Source organism: Neovison vison, chromosome 3 (assembly GCF_020171115.1).
Source record: "Neovison vison isolate M4711 chromosome 3, ASM_NN_V1, whole genome shotgun sequence".
NCBI lineage: Eukaryota > Metazoa > Chordata > Mammalia > Carnivora > Mustelidae > Neogale > Neogale vison.
This window is the reverse complement of record NC_058093.1, coordinates 226,665,450-226,686,977: the sequence shown is the minus strand read 5'-3', so window position 1 is coordinate 226,686,977 and position 21,528 is coordinate 226,665,450. Positions and strand designations below refer to the sequence as shown.

At 45.2% G+C, this 21,528-nt stretch overlaps 1 protein-coding gene across 1 annotated transcript in view; it reads left to right on the top strand.

Annotated features, from left to right (window-relative positions):
- Nucleotides 1–260: 260 nt before the first annotated feature.
- TMEM233 (transmembrane protein 233) overlaps nt 261–21,528 on the top strand; it is a 28,005-nt gene continuing 6,737 nt past the window's right edge. The window contains exon 1 of the mRNA XM_044241101.1: nt 261–446. Within this exon, the coding sequence (XP_044097036.1) occupies nt 261–446 (186 nt within the window). The remainder of the gene's footprint in view (nt 447–21,528) is intronic.

The window sequence follows — 21,528 nt, the reverse complement described above, 5'->3', positions numbered from 1 at the left end:
TCTCTGGCCGGCTGGCTCCCTCTCCTCCCGGAGGCCTCCCCTCACTCCCTTGTTCCCTCCCTCCCTCTTGTGCTGAAGCTCTTGGCCCAGGTCCCTCAGCCCAGGCGAGTGCACGCGGAGGACGCAGGAGAGGTGAGGTCACGTCTCCCTTGAGCCCTGAGCCACTGGCTTTTCAGAGCCTCACCAGGAGCCGGAAGCCTCAGTCCCAGCCCGCGCGGACCCTGTGCTCCTCTGCCCACCCTGTGCCGCCGGCCTCGCCCATGTCTCAGTACGACCCCAACGCGGACTTCAAGAGGGCTCTGGACAGCAGTCCAGAGGCCAACACCGAGGATGACAAGACCGAGGAGGACGTGCCCATGCCCAAGAACTACTTGTGGCTCGCCATCGTCTCGTGTTTTTGCCCCGCGTACCCCATCAACATCGTGGCTTTCGTCTTCTCCATCATGGTGAGTGAATGAGGACCTGGAGCAGCCAGGGAGGGGAAGACTTGGGAGGCGTTGCCAGAGTGCAGGGGACCCAGCGCGCTCTCCTCTGCTCCCTTACGCGCCGCCCGCCGCACCCCGGGTGTTCGGTCCTTTGCGCCTCCTCCTCACTTGTCTCAGGCTCAGCACTCTGCCCTCAACCACCAGCGCCTCCTCTGCGCTGCCTGTGGCACAGGAGCCCCGACCCAGCCTCTCCCAGGCCGGCTTTCCACCTCCTTCCAGCACCCATCGTGCACGCTGCCCAACCCGGGGAGTCCTTCCGTGGACTCTGCGGCTTCTTTCCCTGCCTGCCTCCTCGGACTTTCGCAGGCACTGGTCCGGTTCTTCTCAACCTGCTTTTCTAGAAGCTCAAAGTCGCCACCCTTGCAGGCAAAAGCCCGCCCCTTTCTCTGAGTGCACGGGTTCCATGGCCCCCTCAGTGCCGCGTGGGGGGATCCCCCTCTCCAGCGCGAGGCACCCTTTTAGCATACAGTCTTTGCTCTGCTGAGCCCAGGGCGCCGCCCCGGCCACTTTCTGGAGGTCCCCAAGCGATTTCCGACGCCCTCTCTTTGATCCTGGTCCCATGCCGTCTTAGGCAACCCCGTTCTCCCGGGCAACAGCTCCTTCTTCCTTCTCTTTACGCCAGCTCCCCTCCTTGGCATCTCCCGCAACCCTTCTGCTCTTTCTTTCCAGCGCGCCCGCTCGCTCTCCAGGCTTTTCTCCAGCGCCCGTTTTGCCCCTCTCACCTGCAACGTGCGCCCGGGCCTCTCTTTTACTCTTTCTGCCCCAGCACGTTGCAGTTCTTCCCTCATTTGCTGCGCGCGGACCCTATCTCCGCCTCTCTTGGCGTCCCCCAAGGGCTCCCAGGCTCCCTTCCACCGCTCAGTCCCGCGCCCGGGGCGCTCCAGCTAATGCACAGGCGACTCGGCGCGCCCTTAGCGCGTCCGCCTCCCGAACGCGCGCCTCTCCCGAGTAGTGGCTGCTGGTGTTCAGTCGGCCCTCCCAGAGCTCGGCTCCGCAGCCTCCTTCAGCCCCGGTAGGAACTCCCGGACGAACCCTACCAGGAGGGCGGCATGCACCCACGAGGCCCTCGCCTTATTGACTGGAGCAGCTGGCCCGGGGGTGGCGGCGGGGTAAGGTTCCGACCGGCGCTGTCCCGGGACAACCCTTGCCGCGATCTCCCTCCCCAGTTACAGACCGAGAGAGTCCGATTCGGCTCAGGGAAGATCGGGAGTCACTGCCCCCTTCCCCCATTCAGGTCCCCCCACACTTGCCCACGGGTGGCACCATATTTGCCTCGTTGGTGCAAAGACCTCATTTGTACGCGCGACCCTCCCGTCCCCAAACCCCGTTTGTCCACACCAATATGCAAGCATGCCGCCGCTTCCATTCCGACTGCCTGGGTTCAAACCCCAGTTCCGACCGCTGACTAGCTGTATGATCTCCGGAAATCATTGTATCTCTCTTCAGTCTTTTTGTCTGTAAAATGGGAAGAATCATAGCCACGGTTTCTTGAAGTGGTTGTATTAATGATTGTAAAACGCTTGATGCGGTGTTCAGGATGATGTTATTATTAGATCTTTACTCAAATGTCACTTCCCGAGGCCTTCCCTGATCCTGGTTTCCAATCAAAATCCCTACAAGCGCTACTCCCCTGCCCTTGATGTTTTCCCCCTAGAGCACTCCTCTTCATGAGATAGATTGATTTATTTCTTAATATACTTACTGTCTATGTGCCCTCCTTAGAGTATAAGCCCTATGAGGGTAGTATTTGTGGGTGTTTTCTGTTGCTGTATCTCCGGCACCTAGGAGAGAATCTGGCAGGTGGCAGATACTCCATAAATACACGAAATGAATGCAAGCGTGAGTGAATGAATGGTGTTAATGGATCATGACGTCTGCTTCACTCCTGCTGCCCTGTTCCACAGACTGGAGCCAGGAAAACCTTGGTATCAGGTTCCTGAGGACCAGCCAGCCAGTTTCCTCTCTTCCTTCCTCACCAGAGATATCCGGTCTTGGGTTTTCTGCAGCAAAGCTAGAGAGGATGCTGCAGCCAAATTCTCCAGGCAGCAGCAGACACTCTAGCTGGAACTGGTGCCCACACTCCATCCTGATTTATTAATGAATCAGCAGCCAGTTTGCCCCTTTCCCATAGCCAATTATAAAACTGCCTGCAAAGGCTTTTTCCTTCATTGATCTGAGATGAGCTAACACTCCAGCGGGTGGTGACAGGTTGGAGACTAATGATTCCACTTGGTGTGTCTGGTGGGACAAGACTGGTACATGCTTTGAATGGAAACCTCTTTTTTCTGACCACCCTCTTCCCCATTTCCTCCCTCAAAATTTTTCCAACAGTTTTATAGCAAGACACCACTCTCACTCCAGAACACAGACACTGGACTTGGAAAGTTGACTAGAGGCCAAGTTTCACACCTTCCTAAAGACTTGGTTTCTTCATCTAGAAAATGGGACTGTGAAAAGCATTTTTAGTTGTGCAAAACTGTCAGAAAGATGGAACAGGATAAAGCATGACCAGCTCCCAGCATCGGGCTAGGTATGTGCAATAATCTTTGCACAGATGGATAGATTTGGAGCCTGGGAATAACATATGTCACATACGAAAACAAAAAGATCATCAACTAAGTGAAACCCAAATTCTGAAGAGCTTCCCACACCTTCCCCATCGCACACCCTCTAAGGTGTTTTCCCACTGACACTACACAGATCTGGGCTTGACACGTTTCATGATAAAGATTCCAAAATCCAAAGAATAAAGAGGAAGAGGAAGGGTGTGTAGGAGGAAGGGGGTTGACCAACCCTGACAGCTGTGCGGCTTGCCTATGGTGTCTTGTGGGGTCTGTCTCTTTTCAAGTCTGACTTACCTGTAATTTGTGGTGATCAGCCACACCATTACTCAGTGTGGTGCCATTCCCCATGGAGGCATTTAAAAATGTTGGGGAGCATCTTTGGTGTCACAGTGCCTTGGGGCCCTACTGGCATTTATTGAAAAGGGCAAAGAGTACTAATGTCTTGCAATGCTGGAGTCTGTCCCCCAGTGGAGAACGGACCTCCCCCAGACACCAACGACACCCCAAGCAAGAAACACTGCAAAAGAATGCAGAGTGATATAAACATGACTGTAGGGGAAATACTGATAAGGCTCAGACAACTAGCTCCCAGAACTGTTAAAAGAACCAGCAATCTCAAAACAATGAGATCTTTATTTATTAAACCAAGCCAGAGAAAACTTCTATAAATGACCAAGTTGGAGTAGATGCTAGGGAATAAGAAAAGCACTTTGAGAAATATACATCGGAGAAGAATGTTCTTCCAACTGTGGGCATCTATGGTCTTGCGCCACCCCGTGTGGAGGTAGGGAAGTCCTGCAGGTTGGGGGGCAGTCAGTGCCCTACAGATGAGAATCGGTACAACATGGCTTGCCGTATTGGAACTCTGGTGGGTTGAGCATTGCCAGTGGCAGAGACACGGAAATCTTTGCCTCTCTATTAAAAGTGTACTTAAACTCTACTCAGTTTCAGGGATGGGTATCTCAAGAACTACTCCCCAGGCTGGGCCATTTCTAGACCATATCACATGTTCAGGGAATTCGAAAATGGCATCCCTTCTCCATGCAGATGCAGCCCTGCACCAGGGCACATGGCTTAGAAAGTAGAGCTCAGCCTGGCTTTCAAGCCTCATTCCCCATGCTCCCTGGTTATCTCTGTTTATTCCATCTGAAAGGAACTCCATAATTTCCATATGGCATTTGATTCAAAGAAAGAAAGTTGGTTCATTCAACAAATATTTACTGAGCACCTACTATATGCCAGACTCTATCCCAGACATTGACATACTCTCTTAGCTCTATCAAGGGGTAAATAAGATCAACAAGGTTTCTGCACTCTTAGATGAAGAAGGAGAAAAGTTCTAAGCAAATTGCAGGAGTATTGGCAATTTTAGATTGAGTTCACTGTCTGTTGGTTGTGTACACGGAATTTGCTACCTGACTCAAGAGATTGAAGTTGAGTCCACGCTGAGCCTCCATTCTTAAGGAGGTCATGATACAATCATCTGCACAGCTGAACCAATCTGGTCACCCTAAGTGTGGATACCAAATAGCCAATGACTTTGGACTGGATAATCTATAAGCTTTCTTTCATCAGAACAACTTTTCCTTCGCACTTACAGAACCTGTCTAGATACCAAGCACTGGGGTTCAAATCCTTTTCTGCCATCTGCTGTTTGTGATTTCATGCCACTGACTCAATCTTTCTGAGGCTTGGTTTTTCAGCCCTGCAAAAAGGGGGTCATGATAGTACCTACTGAAGTACAGCCTTGGAGACTGAATGATAAATGTTTTCATCCCATTGCCTAGGACGTTGCTAGAACTCACTAAGTATGATGATGGTGATGATGATGATGGTGGTGATGATGGAGATGACAATGATGTGTATATTTCAGGGATACAATCCATTGCCTTTTCCAGTGGCAGTTTTCCTCTTTTTACTGAGACCAGAAAATTCAGTAAGATCAAAAACAGTGACAAGAAAATACGTCACAGGAATAAATCATTGTTGTAGCCTAAAAGTAAATATTAACACTAAACATAAACAAGGAATATGGAACAGGCCTATTTTTTCCACTCCCTTCTGCAACCACTTAAAATGACAGTAAGTGAATCTGAAAGAGTACAAACATCCAAGGACATATTAGGAGAACAGGTGAAGAGAGGAAAGAGTTGACGACATCTTGGAACATGGAAAATGGTTAGTTGAGCATTGACTTGACCTTATAGAGTAGATAATACTGAAATTTAAATCCTGCAGAAGGAGGATCCAACAAGAATAAAGCCCATTTACCTTGAAAACTCTAGAAAGGCTCAGAAACTGGAGATACCAATAGATGATATCACCTCTGAAGCTAGGAATAAAGAGTAGCGTTGAAGAGTGGAGGAGTCTTTGAAAGTCTGTTTGAGAAGTTATTACATATACACTATGGAGTATTATGCCTCCATCAGAAAGGATGAATACCCAACTTTTGTAGCAACATGGACGGGACTGGAAGAGATTATGCTGAGTGAAATAAGTCAAGCAGAGAGAGTCAATTATCATATGGTTTCACTTATTTGTGGAGCATAACAAATAGCATGGAGGACAAGGGGTGTTAGAGAGGAGAAGGGAGTTGGGGCAAATTGGAAGGGGAGGTGAACCATGAGAGACTATGGACTCTGAAAAATAATCTGAGGGGTTTGAAGTGGCGGGGGGGTGGGAGGTTAGGGTACCAGGTGGTGGGTATTATAGAGGGCAAGGATTGCATGGAGCACTGGGTGTGGTGAAAAAATAATGAATACTGTTTTTCTGAAAATAAATAAATTGAAAAAAAAAAAGAAGTTATTACTCCCAGAGATCATCAGCCAGCCCCTGCGGTAGGCACCTGACAGAAGAAGGAGATTTGCTCTCTGGTGAGATTGAACAGAATGGCACCAGACACAAGGTACAGCTGAGGGTAAAGTCAAGGTATCATTGAACAAGAAAGGCTCTAGCCCCTGTCCCCACTTTGTACCCTGACCCTGGCATCCAGGTGGAGACTGGATAATTTCTCTCCAACAAGGTGACCATACAAAAAAAAAAAAACAAAAAAAACCATACAGACACAAACATATAGAAACTCGCCAGAGAAATGATGAAAGACCCACCCGATCATACATGTTGCCCATCTGTTGACAAGCCCCATCCTCATCCACAGAACTTCCAAGAAGTTTTTCAATGTCTTACTTTCAAATAGGAACAAGCAATGGGAGGTTATCAGATGTTTGAGAAATTCTTCTGCATTAAGAGAACTGTGGTTTACAGAAGAAATTAAGTGTAAGGAGATAAATAGTGCCAAAAGCAGAAGAAAGGTTAAGGGTAGCTGATGAACATGATGATGACGGTGTCCACAAAAAAAGAACAGACTGGGAAAAAAATAAACCAGAGAAGCAAAACAGAGATCTTGGGAATTTAAAAATGAGGGCTGATTTAAAAAAAAAAAAACAAAAACAAAAACAGCAGACAGATTAGAAGTCAACATTGAGGGAAGCTCAAGGAGATAATACAAAAATCAAAAAAGATGGAAAATGTGGAAGCAACTCAAATGTCTATCAACAGAAGAATGAATAAATAAAATATGGTGTACACATACAATGGGATATTATTCAGCCTTTCAAAGAAAGGAAAGTCTGACACATGCTACAATTTAACCCTTGAAGACATTATGCTAAGTGAAAGACCCCAGCCACAAAGGGACAAATACATTACTCCACTTAGTGAGGCACCTAGAGTAGTCACATTGATAGAGACAGAAAGGAGACAGTGATTGTTAGTGGCTAGAGACAGAGGGGAATGTGGAGTTATTGTTTAATGGGTACAATGTCTCGACATGGAGAGATGGAAAGTTCTGGAGATAGATGGTGGTTATGGTTGCACAACAGTGTGAGTGTACTTAATGTCACGAACTGTGCCCTTAAAAAACAGTTAATATAGTAAATTTTATGTCATATATATCTTACAACAACTCAAAAAATGAGGAAGGAAATTTTCCTCCCCCAAAAGATAGAAATAATCAAGAAAATTTGAAATTTGTTCCCAGAAATCCAACATCTAATCAGAAAGTTCATAAAAGGGGCACCTGGATAACTCAGGTGGTAAAGCATCTGCCTTTGTCCCAGGTCTTAATCCCAGGGTCCTGGGATTGAGACCCACATCAGGCTCCCACCTCAGTGGGGAGTTTGCTTCTCCCTCTTCCTCTCGCCCTGCCCATGCTTTCCCTTTCTCTGTATCTGTCTGTCTCAAGTGAATAAATAAAAGTCTTTTTAAAAAGAAAAAAGAAAGTTCAAGAAAATCCAAATAGACAAAGAAAACTGAAGGGAGGAAATTATTAAATAAATAATCCAGGAAAAATGTCTGGAACAGAATACTTGAGTTTCTAGATTGCAAGAATCCCTTGATACCCAATAAAATGAATGAAATTATATGTGTACCAAAGCATATCATGATGAAATTTCAGATATTTAAGGGTAAAATTTCTCTTGAATCCCACAAACTTATAAGAAAAAAACATGCCATGGATGCATTCATAATGGCTTTGGAATTCTCATAAGTAATGCTGAAAGTTTTTTTTTTTTTTTTAAGATTTTACTTATTTGACAGAGAGAGGGACAACAAGAGAGGAAACACAAGCAGGCAGAGTGGGAAAGGGAGAAGCAGGCTTCCTGCCCAGCAGGGATCCTGATGCAGGGCTCGATCCCAGGACCCTGGGATCATGACCTGAGCCAAAGGCAGACGCTTACGACTGAGCCACCCAAGTGCCCCAGTAATGCTGAAAGTTAAGCAGTGGAACAATGACTTCAAAATCCAAACGGAAAATTATTTCCAATCTCCATTTAGACCCATCTGAGCAATCAGTCTTGGGAGAGAAAAGAATAAAGACATATTCAGATAATCAAGATTTAAAAAAAAATCTAAATAACAGCAGCAACAAAAAACTACCTGCCATATACCTTTCCTCAGAAAGTTATGGGAGGATGTGCTCCCCCAAAACAAAGCAGTAAATCAAGGAAGAGAAGGACACAGGATCCAGCAAAAAAGGTCCAACACAGAAAAGAGGCGAAGAGAAGTCCTCCTGAAAACATGGCAATGAGTCTCGTAAACCTGCAGAAGATACAGTGGATAATGGATCCGTGGTCTGAAAGCCACTGTCAAAATCCATTATCTGGTCATGGGCTGGCACAGTAAGCTATAGCCCCACCCTGTGCCTGACCACCCCGCTCTAGAAAACAAGGTTTGTGGTCACAAAGAAAGTAAATGTCCACAGGATGAAAGACAAACAAACCAACTCTTCTTTCCATCCGACCCAGGCTCCACTGGGGTCGGCTCATCCATCAAAACTATATTTCCTTTTTTTTTTTAAAGATTTATTTATTTATTTATTTGACAGAGAGAGATCATAAGCAGGCAGAGAGGCAGTCAGAGAGAGAGAGAGAGGAGGAAGCAGGCTCCCCACTGAGCAGAGAGCCCAATGTGGGGCTCGATCCCAGGACCCTGAGATCATGACCTGAGCTGAAGGCAGAGGCTTAACCCACTGAGCCACCCAGGCGCCCCTCAAAACTATATTTCAAGTGGACTTCAATTAAGTTTAAAGGAGAGTTTGGGGGGGGGGTTTGTTGTTGTTGTTGTTCTTGTGGGGCTTTTTGTGACTGAGACAGAACTTGGAAATCATAGCTCTCAGCCCAGGCAGCTAACCCAGGAGATTTCACTCTGCTCAAAAGTTGGAACTCTACATGTCATGGCTCATTGGATCTCTCAATGTGACTTCTCTTAACCCTCTCCAGCTCTTCCCACAGGACTGTCAGTGCAGAAATGGGGTATTAATAGTATGGACCCCTGTGATTTATCTTTTTTTTAAGATTTTTTTAAAATTTATTTGACAGACAGAGATCACAAGTAGGCAGAGAGGCAGGCAGAGAGAGGTGGGGGGAAGCAGACTCCCCAATGAGCAGGGAGCCCAATGCAGGGCTGGATCGCAGGACCCTGAGATCATGACCTGAGCCAAAGGCAGAGGCTCAACCCACTGAGCCACCCAGGCGCCCCCCCCCCGGTGATTCATCTGTTATGAAATTCTGTACACGAAGCTCTGATGAGTATTAAAATGGTTCCAGATGATAAAGACCTTACCTGAAGTATACCAGTGTTGGAAATTTCTGTTAGAGACACACGCCGATTTTCTAGATGCACTTTATCATCCAAGCCGCTGCTGCTTTCTTGATTACTACATGGGAGAGGGTGGCCACTGACATTCGTTACTTGGGAATCTAGAATTTAAACTGCTGTCGGTAGAGACTAAATCTATTTCAAGATACTAATCTGTGTGTTCCCATTTAAAAAAAAATACCTTTTTCCCCCATTTCAAGTTCCTATGTAAATCCCAGTTAGCTAACATACACAGTATAGACTCTAGTGATTCAACACTTCCATACAACACCTGGTGCTGGTTACAAGTGCCTCCCTTATTCCCCATCACCCATTTCCCCCATTCCCCCACCCACCTCCCTTTCTTTTATTTATTTTTTACTTTTTAAAAATTTTTTTAAAAAATTTCTTTTAGCATAACAGAATTCATTATTTATGCACCACACCCAGTGCTCCACGCAATACGTGCCCTCCATAATACCCACCACCTGGCTTTTACTTTTTTAGAGAGCGAGGGAGCCCGCATGTGCGCACAAGCACAGGGGAGAGGGGCAGGGGCAGAGGGAGAGAGAATCTTAAGCCGGCTCCACCCTCAGCGTCTCAGCAGAGACAGGGCCCAACATAGGGCTCGATCTCATGACCCTGAGATAATAACCGAAATCGAGGGTCAGACCCTTTACTGGCTGAGCCACCCAGGTGCCCCTGAAAATACATTTTAAATACCATTTTAATTTACTAATAAAATGATATAATGTCTGTGTCATAAGCTAATGTGGGAAATATAGATAAAACAAGATTGGCTGCTAATAGATAGTGAAACGGGGCTATGGGAACACGAGGAGTCATTATATTATTTTTTTAAGATTATTTATTTATTTATTTGACAGAGAGAGATCACAAGTAGGCAGAGAGGCAGGCAGAGAGAGAAGGGGAAGCAGGCTCCCTGTTGAGCAGAGAGCCCCATGCGGGACTCGATCCCAGGACCCTGAGATCATGACCTGAGCCGAAGGCAGCGGCTTAACCCACTGAGCCACCCAGGTGCCCCGAGTCATTATATTATTTTGCTGATTTTTTTTTTCACGTTTAAAAAATTCCATGACTTTTTTTTTTTTTTTAAAGGAAAAGGATGGGGCACCTGGGTGGCTCAGTGGGTTAAGCCTCTGCCTTCAGCTCAGGTCATGATCTCAGGGTCCTGGGATCGAGCCCCGCATTGAGCTCTCTGCTCAGCAGGAAGCCTGCTTCCCCTTCTCTCTCTGCCTGCCTCTCTGCCTGCTTGTGATCTCTCTCTCTCTCTCTGTCAAATAAATTTTTTTAAAAAGTCTTTATAAAGGAAGGAAGGAAGGAAAAGAAAAGGAAAAAAGAAGTCCGGCCAGAATCTGTCTCCCAACGTCATCAAACACTGCCCAGATAACAACAGCAGCCATTAAATGAGCTGGCAAAACGGGGCCATGGAGGTGCAGTTTGTCATTAATTAGTAAGCAAATTATTTCTCACTTATAAGTATGAATTTTAATGATAACTTTGGCAGAAACCTGCAAATAATTATCAAGAGGAGACCAGGTAGAAGGACTCATACCCCCAGAACAATGCTTCACAAACTTTAACCACTTGAGGATCTTGTTAAAAGCAGATTTCACACCTCTTTCAAAACTCAGCTGGAAAATCACCTCCTCCGTGAAGACTTGCTTGCTTGCCCTTACCCAGGGTTGTGCCTATTATACTCTGAACAGATTTTTCTCAGGGGACCTTTACTTCCTTGCACAAATTTGTGTATGTGAACTCCTTGAGGTAGTACTGTGGGCCTCATTACCTAACACAATGTTGAGCACATGGTCAATAAGAAACATATTGAATGAATGAATGATTGAATGAATGAATGAATGAATGGCTATAAAGGCCCAAGTTTGTTCCTACCTTTATCTCTGAGGATTCCCCTCCCTTCCCAGCTGTGTTCTGCATTTCTGCCAAAACTTTTCTGAAAAATACCCAGGAGACCCAGGCTAAAGCCACGGGTCGCTGAGAGGTTGCCCAAGCCTTTGTTCCTGACAATAACTTTCCAGACTGGTCTAGAGCTCATGAACATCTTCACGCTGCCATCCAACTGGGTCCGTGTTTGGAAACTGGTCTCTCTTCTCCATGTGCTAGTCCATGGGATGGATGACACTCTTCAGTGCAGAGCCACTTTTCCAGAAATGTGATGCCTTCAGAGTGTGAGCCTGAACATACCTGAAAACGTCCAGGTACCGCAAGTTCAAGAAGCCAGACTTTCCAACACCATGCTTCTCAGACAACTGGTTCTACCCAATGTTACAGAGTTTTGCCAAAAAGGGGGTGGGATGGGGGAGGTGATGATATTGAGAAGTCAAATCTAAGTTAAGCAAAAGTAAACTGCTTCCTTTCCTTTGGGATTTCTCGAACCTTTGGTCAAACACTGTGCATTGTGGCTCTTCAGGGGAACAGTGTAACACAGAGCATTTATTAAGCATATTGCCCGGGATCCTTTGATCCTAAGGCTAATACACCACAAAGCACACTTTGGTTAATACCATTCTTAATGATTGTGGTTCTCGGTCTTAATGGATTGAGACATGTTGATATGGAGCTATGGCAAGGAGCTCCATCCCTAACATTCTTCTGTTATAGACCTACCTCTCCCTGCTTTCTTCCAATGGAAGTTTGGGTTTTTTTTAAGATTTTATTTATTTGACAGACAGAGATCACAAGTAGGCAGAGAAGCAGGCAAAGAGAGAGAGAGGAAGAAGCAGGGTCCCCCGGTGAACAGAGAGCCCGATGTGGGGCTCGATCCCAGGACACTGGGATCATGACCTGAGCCGAAGGCAGAGGCTTTAACCCACTAAGCCACTCAGGCGCCTCAAATAAGGGTGAACAACACCAACACAAGTATTTTTAATGGGTCTCCCTAGCCAAACTTCATGCTCTTCCTCCCTCATTCTCTTTTTCTGTAGGTGAAATTCAGAAAGTCACCTTTCCTGTTCCTTTACTCTTTATACGTCCTATTCCCCTGCATTGAAGGAGACTTTCTGTATTTAATGTCCTCTTCTCATAACTTCATTTGTTCTTTGTTCTGGATAATTTTGGTAGTATGCTATTGCCATTATCAACATCACCACCATCATCATCATATTGTCCACATGTCCTTACTTCTCAAAACATCTTAATATGGACACAGTTTCACTTTTTCCTTGCAAATTTCCAGGGAGGTATGCAAGAGAGCCGTCTGTCTGCCCCATTTATCCATGAGGAAGCAAAGCTTGGAAAGGTGACACGGAACAATGTGTAGAAATGTTGAATCACTGTATTGTACACCTGAAACTAATATAACACTGTATGTTAATTATACTGGAATTTTTTAAAGAATAGAAAAGAAAGAAAGGTGACTCTAGTAGATAAAATTAGACACGACAGTCCTTACCCGCATGGAGTTTAGACTCTAGTCTCTTAAGGATTATGTTCAGGTGGCTATGCCTCGCCCTTTGATAGGAACACAGCTTTGATGTTCTGAAAGCTTTCCCTTTTAATAGATCTGCCCCACCAATAGAGGAAGCATCATATAATGCTCTCAATCAAGTCTGGCAGAAGTCCTCTCTAGCGTTTTGGTTTTAATGATAGGCAAAAGGACAATTCCCACTTGTCCTTGAAGATATTTATGGAGAGGCACAGCCCAGAAACACAAGAAGGAGAAAGACAGGCATGAATGAATGAAGGATTGATGGCAAGGAATTGTGCCTCGTGGTCTGCAAGCCCCATCTCTGAACTCCCAGCACTACCTTTAGGCACAGAAACTTAGGAGCAAGCAAAATCGAAATGAGAAATCCCAAAGTCAGCTGAAAACTCAGACGTTGTTACTAAAGAGCCCAGGTCTATCAAGCTGTTTTGATGGGAGGCTTGCTATGGAGGAGTTAGGGGTCCAAGACAATGCTGATCTATCAAGAGTTCTTACAGCTGAACAAAAGTATCTGAGGCTGTGCTCAGGCATTGATGTTAAGTCTGTATGAGTATGTGAGTCTGTGTATATGTGAGAGAACAGAGAGACAGAAACAGAGAGGCACAGAGAGATACACACACATAGACAGACAGAGAGGTAACCTCACTTCCCACTGCCCAAATACATACTAGAGATATAGGGATGGTGAAGAGGAGGATGGTTTTGAGAGAAGAGGTGTCTTTTTTTTTTTTCCAAGACTGATTGATTGATTGATTTGAGATGGATAGAGAGAGTGCCTGAGCGCAAGAACAAGCTGGGGGAGGGGCAGAGGCAGAGGGAGAGGCAGACTCCCCACTGAGCAGGGAGCCCAATACGGGACCCAATCCCAGGACCCTGAGATCATGACCTGAGCCAAAGGCAGACGCTTAACTGACTGAGCCACGCAGGTAACCCAAAAGAAGACGTGTCTTATAGAAAAGGGAACATGTTCTAAAATTAGGATTTAGGTATGGGCAATTTAATAGATCAAACCATAGCAAACAAAAATTTTAAATACCATACTGTTTTCCATAGAAAGCCCACTTTTTTGTTCTGTCCCTCAACCACAGAGAGGGTACCTGATGCTCCTGAGGTAAAGTTCTTCATGCTTTTAGAGGTCACATGGCTCACAGTATCTCTCCTTGAGCCACTCTCTCTCTTAGGTATCTACCAACAAAAAGAAATGGACTCTGGCAAGAATGTCTTCATTCACCTCAACATCCCATGAGCCCCCAGAAAGTCCCTTCCACATTTGTGCTTGATTGTGACAAAGTCCAAAATCCATTTTCAATGAGAAGGAAAACAGAAGAGGCAGGGCGAGTATGGCCAAAGACAGAGAAAGCCCAGGTCACCAGGCTTTTCTTCCAATTACAGCATCCTTGGTCCTGGCCGCCATGGTAGGAAGCTGGCTGGGCAGCATGTAGCTCTGAGTTTCAAAGAGAAAAGCCAGGAAAAGGAATTCAGATGGGAGAAGAGAGCTTTAAGCCAGCCCAAAGAAACATCACTCAAATATGCCTGGTCCCCCTTGGAGGAGATGCCACAGCACGTGGGAAACCTCTGGCCACTTTTCAAGGGTAGGAAGTGGGGGGCAGTTCTCTCAAATTCATTCACTCATTCAACAATGTTTGAATACTATGTACCAGACATTATGGTGACCCTTAATACAGCTGACATGTGGGGCATCTGTGGGCTAACTCATCCTCTGACTAGAAGAGGCCTACATGCTGGGTCAGTGAATTAACCCCATGTCCCCTCAAGATTTCTGAACCGGTTAAGAAATAAGACACAGAAAACAAACAGATGATCTGTTTGCAGAATGTGGCTTCAGATCCACAGCCAAACAGACCCTCTCTGCCCCAAACTGGGCACAGGACAACCACAGTTTTCACTTGCTTGTTGAATGAGATAGTCAAGGTCTTGGCTCTCTAGGAACTTGTCTTAGTGGGAGAAGACAGACCATACACAGGCTAGCACATAAACAAGATCATTTCAGAGACTGGTAAGAGAAAAAACTGTGAAGAGTTTATTCTCACTGTGAGGAGAATAAACAGGGAAATACAATCAGTGGTGGCAGGTGGTGGAGAAGAGATTCTGCTTTAGAAAAGGATGGTTGGCTGAAGGATGAAATCAAGCCAACCCTGGGAAAAGCCAGGCAGAGCCAGGCAGTGCAAAGGCCCTGGGGCTCAGTAAGCGTGGTATAATCCAGGGACATACATGAGGATATCTAGGTCATCCACTTAAAATGGACCTAACTCCCCCAGGAAGGAATCCCAGAATAGGCCACAAAATGAAGCTAGGGCTTCTGTTACTCGGGTTGGGGTGGGAGGTCACACAAGACCTCTTCACAGATCATTACTGTGCCTTGGCCTCAAGCCAAATTGCTCCCATATGTGGGACCAAATTATTGGTTTACTTTTACTTCAACCTTCATTCCAAATTAGAACAATCACTCAGAACTAATTTGGTCACTGAGGAAGCAATACCCATTTTTGCTTGGGTCCCAGTTTCCCTAGGCGTTCATGACCTGTGAGTGCAAACACAGGACCAAACAACAGCCCAGGCTTCACTTGTTCTTGCCCCTCCCTGCTATGTCTCCCCCTGCAAAATTCCTTTCTGTATTTCTGAGAGGTGTTTCTCACGTGTTCACACAAAACCGTAATGCGCCAACTGTTAACACCAACAGGGCCTGGCAGCTGCTTCCAGGGGACACTGGGGTAACCATCAAATATACCTCCCGAGCTTCTTCTGAGCCCTTACATTATCTCTTGCCTGACACCACCAACTTCTCTGGCCTCCATCATTGGTCCCTGGAATCCTTAAGGTGCAAAAGCTCTGTCACCAGGCCTTCCTTCCTTAAAAAAAAAAAAAAAGTGTACAATTCAAGTGATTTTTAGTATACTCACAAGGTTGTGCAATCATTACCAGGATTTAATTCCAATAAATTTTTATCACCCCAGAAAGAAATTCCATACCCACTAGCATTCATTTGCCATGCCTCTTCCCCCTAAGCCCTGGCAACCACTAATTGACTTTCTGTACCTTTGGACTGACCTATTCTAGATGTTGCATATAAACGGAATCATACATTCTATGATCTTTTATGTCTGGCTTCTTTCACTTAGCATAATGTTTTCCAGGTTCAGCCTCTTTTTAAAGCGAAGTAATATTCCATTGTATGAAAGGACCCTATTTTGTTTCTCCATTAACTTGTGGATGGACACTGGGTTGATTCCATTTTTTGGCTGTATCAGGAATGTTCTGTGAATGTTCATGGACAAGTTCTTTTGTGTGTATGTTTTCACTTCTCTTGGGTATATACTTAGGAGTGGAACTGCTGAGTCATACCGTAACTCTATGTTAACTTTTTTAGAAACTGCGAGACTGTTTCCAAAGCAGCTATGCTGTTTTAAGGCTTCGTGCTGGAAGGCTCCAATGTCTCTACCTCTTCAATAAAACTTTTCTCTTTTTTTTCCAAGTTTTTTAAAATTTTATTTGTTTTAGAGAAAGGGAATGTACACGCAGGTGGGGGAGGGGGCAGAGGGAGAGGGACACGTAGACTCCCCACTGAGGGCAGAGCCTGACATGGGGCTCATCCCAAGACCCTGAGATGCTGACTTGAGCCAAAATCAAGAGTCGGACACTTAACCAACTGAGGCCCCCCACCCCAGTGCCCCTTGTCTGTCTTCTGTATTCTAGCCATCCTAGTGGGTATCTTTTGGTTTCGGTTTGCAGCTCCTTAATGACAAATGATATTGAGCATCTTTTCATGTCCTTATTGGCCACCTGTATATCTTGTTTGGATAAATGTCTGTTCAGATCCTTTGCCATTTTTAATTGGGTTCTTTGTCTTTTTGTTGTTGAGTTGTAAGAGTTCTTTATATATTCTGGATAGAAGTTCCTAATCTCCTATGTAAGCAGCATATTGTCTCCTCTGTAATAGGCTCTCTGGCCCTTGTTTATTTCACTTGCTTTGTGACCCTTGTTGAGGGGGGTGTCCTATGTGTTTCAGAGTTTCCAATGAGAACTTCTTTTTTCTTTTTTTTTCTTGTAGGCTTTCTCTTTCCCCCAGAAAGAATTGGCAACAGAGTCAAAGGCAGATACTAGTGGCTTGGGCTCTGCACTCAACTCCAGTTTGAAATCCAGCTCTGCCCTTTCACCTAACTTCTCTGAGCCTTGGTTTTCCCACCTATACAATGGGAATGCTGGTGCAGATCTATCCACATTATTTTCTTTTTTTCTTTAAGATTTTATTTATTTATTTATTTATTTGACAGAGAGAGAGAGAGCACAAGCAGGCAGAGAGGCAAGCAGTGAGAGAAGGGGAAGCAGGCTCCCTGCTGAGCAGAAAGTCCAATGCGGGCCTTGATCCTAGGATCCTGAGACCATAACCTGGCCCGAAGGCAGAGGCTTAACCCATTGAGCCACCCAGGTGCCCCACTGCATTATTTTCAAGATAAAATGAGGTAAGGCTGGGCCCTTCACAGGCATTATCTCAATTAAGCCTCACAATCAGCCTGTGCTGTAGACATTATTATCCCCATTTTATAAATGAGGAAAACTGAGACTCAGAGCCATCCCTAGAAGGCCTTATTTTCCTTTGAGGTCAGCTACTACGGTATTAAAGATCCAAATATCTATTGTCTGCAATAAAATGAGGCATAGCACAACTCACACACCCATGGACAAGTACTGGGGGGAGGGAGCTCCATTTAAGTGAAAAATTATCAGTGACTCTGGCTTACAAAGTGAAAGCATCTGAATTTCCTTCATGAGCACTTGACCTTAAGCCAAAAATTCCTTATTCTGGTCATTCACACAGCAAACCCATGTCTGCCTAAGGTAGAAGCCCACCCTTCAGAACTCCAACACAGAAGTTAGATGACACAGTTTACCCTCTGTTCTGTCAATACCAAAAGGACTGGTTGGTCACCTTGGTCAGAACGTTAAATTGGCCAATGGCTTCATTTTCAATGTCTGTTTGCACTGTTTGTGTTACTGGTTTGCTTTTCTGTCGATTCAACCTCACGTAAGGGAAGTAAAGGCATACTAAGTGTCAGACCCTCCACCAGGCACTGGAAAAAGGGTGATGAGTAAAAAGAGACATGGCGCCCACCCTCACGAAGCTCAATCAGGTGACGGAGTCAAACACTCAAGGAGTCCATCAGCAACAGAGTAAAATGACCGAGTCGCACCAAGAGGAGGCTATGAAGGAAACAGATGCAGACTGAGTCAGCACATAGGTAAGGGAACCTACTGAAGATGGGGTGACCTGAGAAGACCACCTTGAGGAAGGAGACATGAAAGCTGAGACCAGAAGAATGAGCAGATCCTGGCCACATGAGACATCAAGGGAAGTGGGCTTCCAGCAAAGGAAATGACCAGGACAAAGATGGTGGGGGGCAGTTTGGAAAGAGGGAGATGGAGCAAGGATGAAGGCTCCAAATGGGGCTGGAAAGGCAGGCAGAGGTCAGACCCTGCAGGACTCGGAAGGCCATGATTAAGAACATGTGTCTCTCTCCCAGGGCCATGGGGAGCCAAGGACAGGTTTCTAGCCAAGGTTGCTAGGGGCTCCCAGCCAAGGTCTCTAGGGGATCCCATCCCATCCCCCCACACAAGTGATTTATGTTCTCTTCTCTTATGGCATTTTCAGACAACAAGAAATTTCCAGAAAAGCTACTTCCCACTGTGGTGTCACTGGCTACTAAGGCTTCACTGCTTACCTGTCCTAGGTAACAGAAATGTGCCTTCTATGCCCTGTTAAAGGGGAAGAGGACTCTTGGTTTTTACCCAGGTCTTTTTTTCTTTTTTCTTTTATTTTTTTTTAAAGATATTATTTATTTATTTGACAGACAGAGATCACAAGTAGGCAGGGAGGCAGGCAGGGCGGGGTGGGGGGTAAAGCAGGCTCCCCACTTAGCAGAGAACCCAATGCGGGGCTCGATCCCAGGACCCTGGGATCATGACCTGAGCCAAAGGCAGAGGCTTAACCCACTGAGCCACCCAGGTGCCCCCCTTTTTTTTTAACAGTAGACATAATCATAAGGAAGAGCAATTGGGCACGGGGAATGTGGAGCACACCTAAGTGTATTTAATAGCTCATTTGTTTTCATCTTCGTCAATGAGCATATGGTATAATAATAATAATAATAATAATAATATCGATGTAATAGCTAATGCTTACTGGTGCTATTTACCAAGCGCTGCTTGAAGCATTTTACGTGTATTAACTCATTTAATGCATTATGACCAGGTAACCAAAATATAAAAACAACAACTGACTATGTCTTCCATTGTTATTATTTTGTGTTTGGCGGCTAATTTTGTTTGAGGGTAAATGTGGGGTTACTGAGCACATTGGTGGTAGACAAGAACAATGAAAACAAACCCATTTTTGACAGGGAGATCAGGAGCACAGACTGGAGGCATATCTGCCCTATTTTTCACATAAGTGGCCAAGTTTTTATTAAATTGGAATCAAGTCAGCTATGTGAAGCTGGGTTATCAACAGTGTATTAAATCTAGCTCTTGGGTTCTTATGGGCATAAAGACGTAGTTACCGTAAGAGCTTTGTCGATTAACTTACTATCATTTGGTGATGTTTGTAGCCCCCTTAGAAAGCTGCCTTTGAAAGCAGACACATTACCTGCTTCCCTGTCTCGGAGTCTCAGTTTTCTCGGTGGATACAATTTTTAACCCCCATGAGGATCATGGTGAAGAGTCAGTTATATGATGGCATAAATGGTTAGTCCAGGACCTGGCACAAAGTAGGTACCTTGTGAATATTAACTATTATTTTGCCATAATTATGATTGTAACTAACATAGCCCCTGGTTTACCCTTAGCCTCTTCTCATCTCTCTCTCTCTTCCCTCCTTCACTCCTGTGTTTCCTTCTGGGTTTTCTTAAATGCCTTCAGTAAAAAAGCTATTTCCTACCCCCTAGAACTTTGCACATGCTGTCTTCTCTGCCAGCCTTCCTGTTCCCCGCCAGCTCTTTGCAGGCCTGACCCCTTCTCAAGTCTTCAAGTGTCAGTCTGCCTACCACCACCTCAGTGAGCGCTCCCTCCCTGTACCCCATTATTCCTGTCTTAATAATGTTCTGTCATCATCTTGTTTATTAACACATTTACTTATTTTTGGTCTTCACCAGAATGTAAGCTCCACGAGGCTGATGGAGAGCACTGTCTCGCACATAGTTGGTGGTCGACAAATAATTTTTGGATGGATGGATGTCCATCTAGGATAATGGCTCCCAACTCTTCTTGAAATAATCTGGGAAGCTTCCAAAAAAGTATTGATTCAATTGGTCTTGGAGTGGGCTTGAGCACAGGAATTTGTAAAGTCCCTCCAGGTAATTCTAAGGTCAGCTGGGGCTGAGAACCACCAACCCAAGGGAATAAAAATAATAAAAAAAAAAAGTACAACTTGGAAGAGCCGCATCTCAGGCCCGCACGTGGCAGACACTCTGTAGTGATGCGGACTCATCTGGTAACATGTGGGACATGGCAAGAGCTCAGCTCTAAGAGCAGAGGGAAAGGACAAAGTACTTCCCGTGTTTTTCTAGCTCAGGACAGTGGTGGAGTTTTATCATGTAACGTTAAGTGTCACGAATTTCTAGAATGTTGGATCCCCTCATGTTCAACTTCAGTTAACAAAATTCATGGAGTCACATGGAGTCTCTCCTTCTTGGAAATGTGGATGCCAGGAGTTGCCTGAACCCCCCAATAGGCAGCCAGGAGTCATGTCTGCATAGCCTCGTGACACAGACTTGCTGCTCCCTGCAGCAGCTTTTGGTTTGGGTTTTTGGTTTTTTAGGGATGTTTTTGGTTTTTGTTGTTGGTGTTATTGTTGCTTAGTTGTTGGGTTTTTGGTTTTGTTTTTGTTTTTGGGGTTGGGCATAGAAACAGTCCCCCTCATTTCCAGTTCCTGACCAACATTCTTTCTGTGAGTATTTGAGTGTCCCTCCAGGGAGGGGATGTATAAATATGCTTCAAACAGCTTGATGCAGTGACCATGACATCGTTAGTATCCACTGCAGGAGAAAAATTCGCCCACGTTTCTGTCAAAGTGTGACCTTTGCTGGCTCGGGGCAGCTCACCAAGACCTAGATGCTCTCCTTAGGTTCTGTAATGATTATTACCTTTTGTCACCATAAACCCATGCTTGGAGAAAAGAGAAAATACACTGCTGGGGACTCTTGGGCGCCTTGCAAAATGTGTGAAGAGGCCTCATTTGTTCCACATCCTGAGGAAGGTTCATGTGCCTCACAGAAAAAGAGAAAAACTGGAAGGAATCTAAAGGTCCTTCTTTTTAACATACTTTGTGTGTTGAGCAAAAATGGCAACTTGCTGTCCAGCATCTTAAAATAAGGGCAGTTGGGCTGGAAAATTAGAAGGTCTATAGCTCAGAAGAAAACTCCAGGCACCATCCAACACCACATCTATGAGTTAGAAGACAATGAACACAGACACAGGGGAAGGATGTAACATGAGAGAATTTCTGTATGTGGACACTCCAATCTAGATGAGACAAAATTTTATGAGACTATATACATACGCCCCCCCCCAAAAGAGTACATGTAAAAACTGGTGAAATCTGAGTGAAGTCTATGCCTGAGTTAATAGTGTTAAACCAATGTTGGTTTCCTAGCTTTGACAAAGTACTATGGTGACATAAGGCACCATTAGGGGAAGCTTGAGGAAGTGTTTGTGAGAACTCCTGGTATTATCTCTAGTTTGCAACTTCTCATGAGCCTCAATCTATATCAAAATAGAAGCTATAATTTGGAAAGAAAATGAACTGGGAGAAACCAGGAGAAAATTTTGCAATATATGTAATAGATTAAGGTACATTATCTGC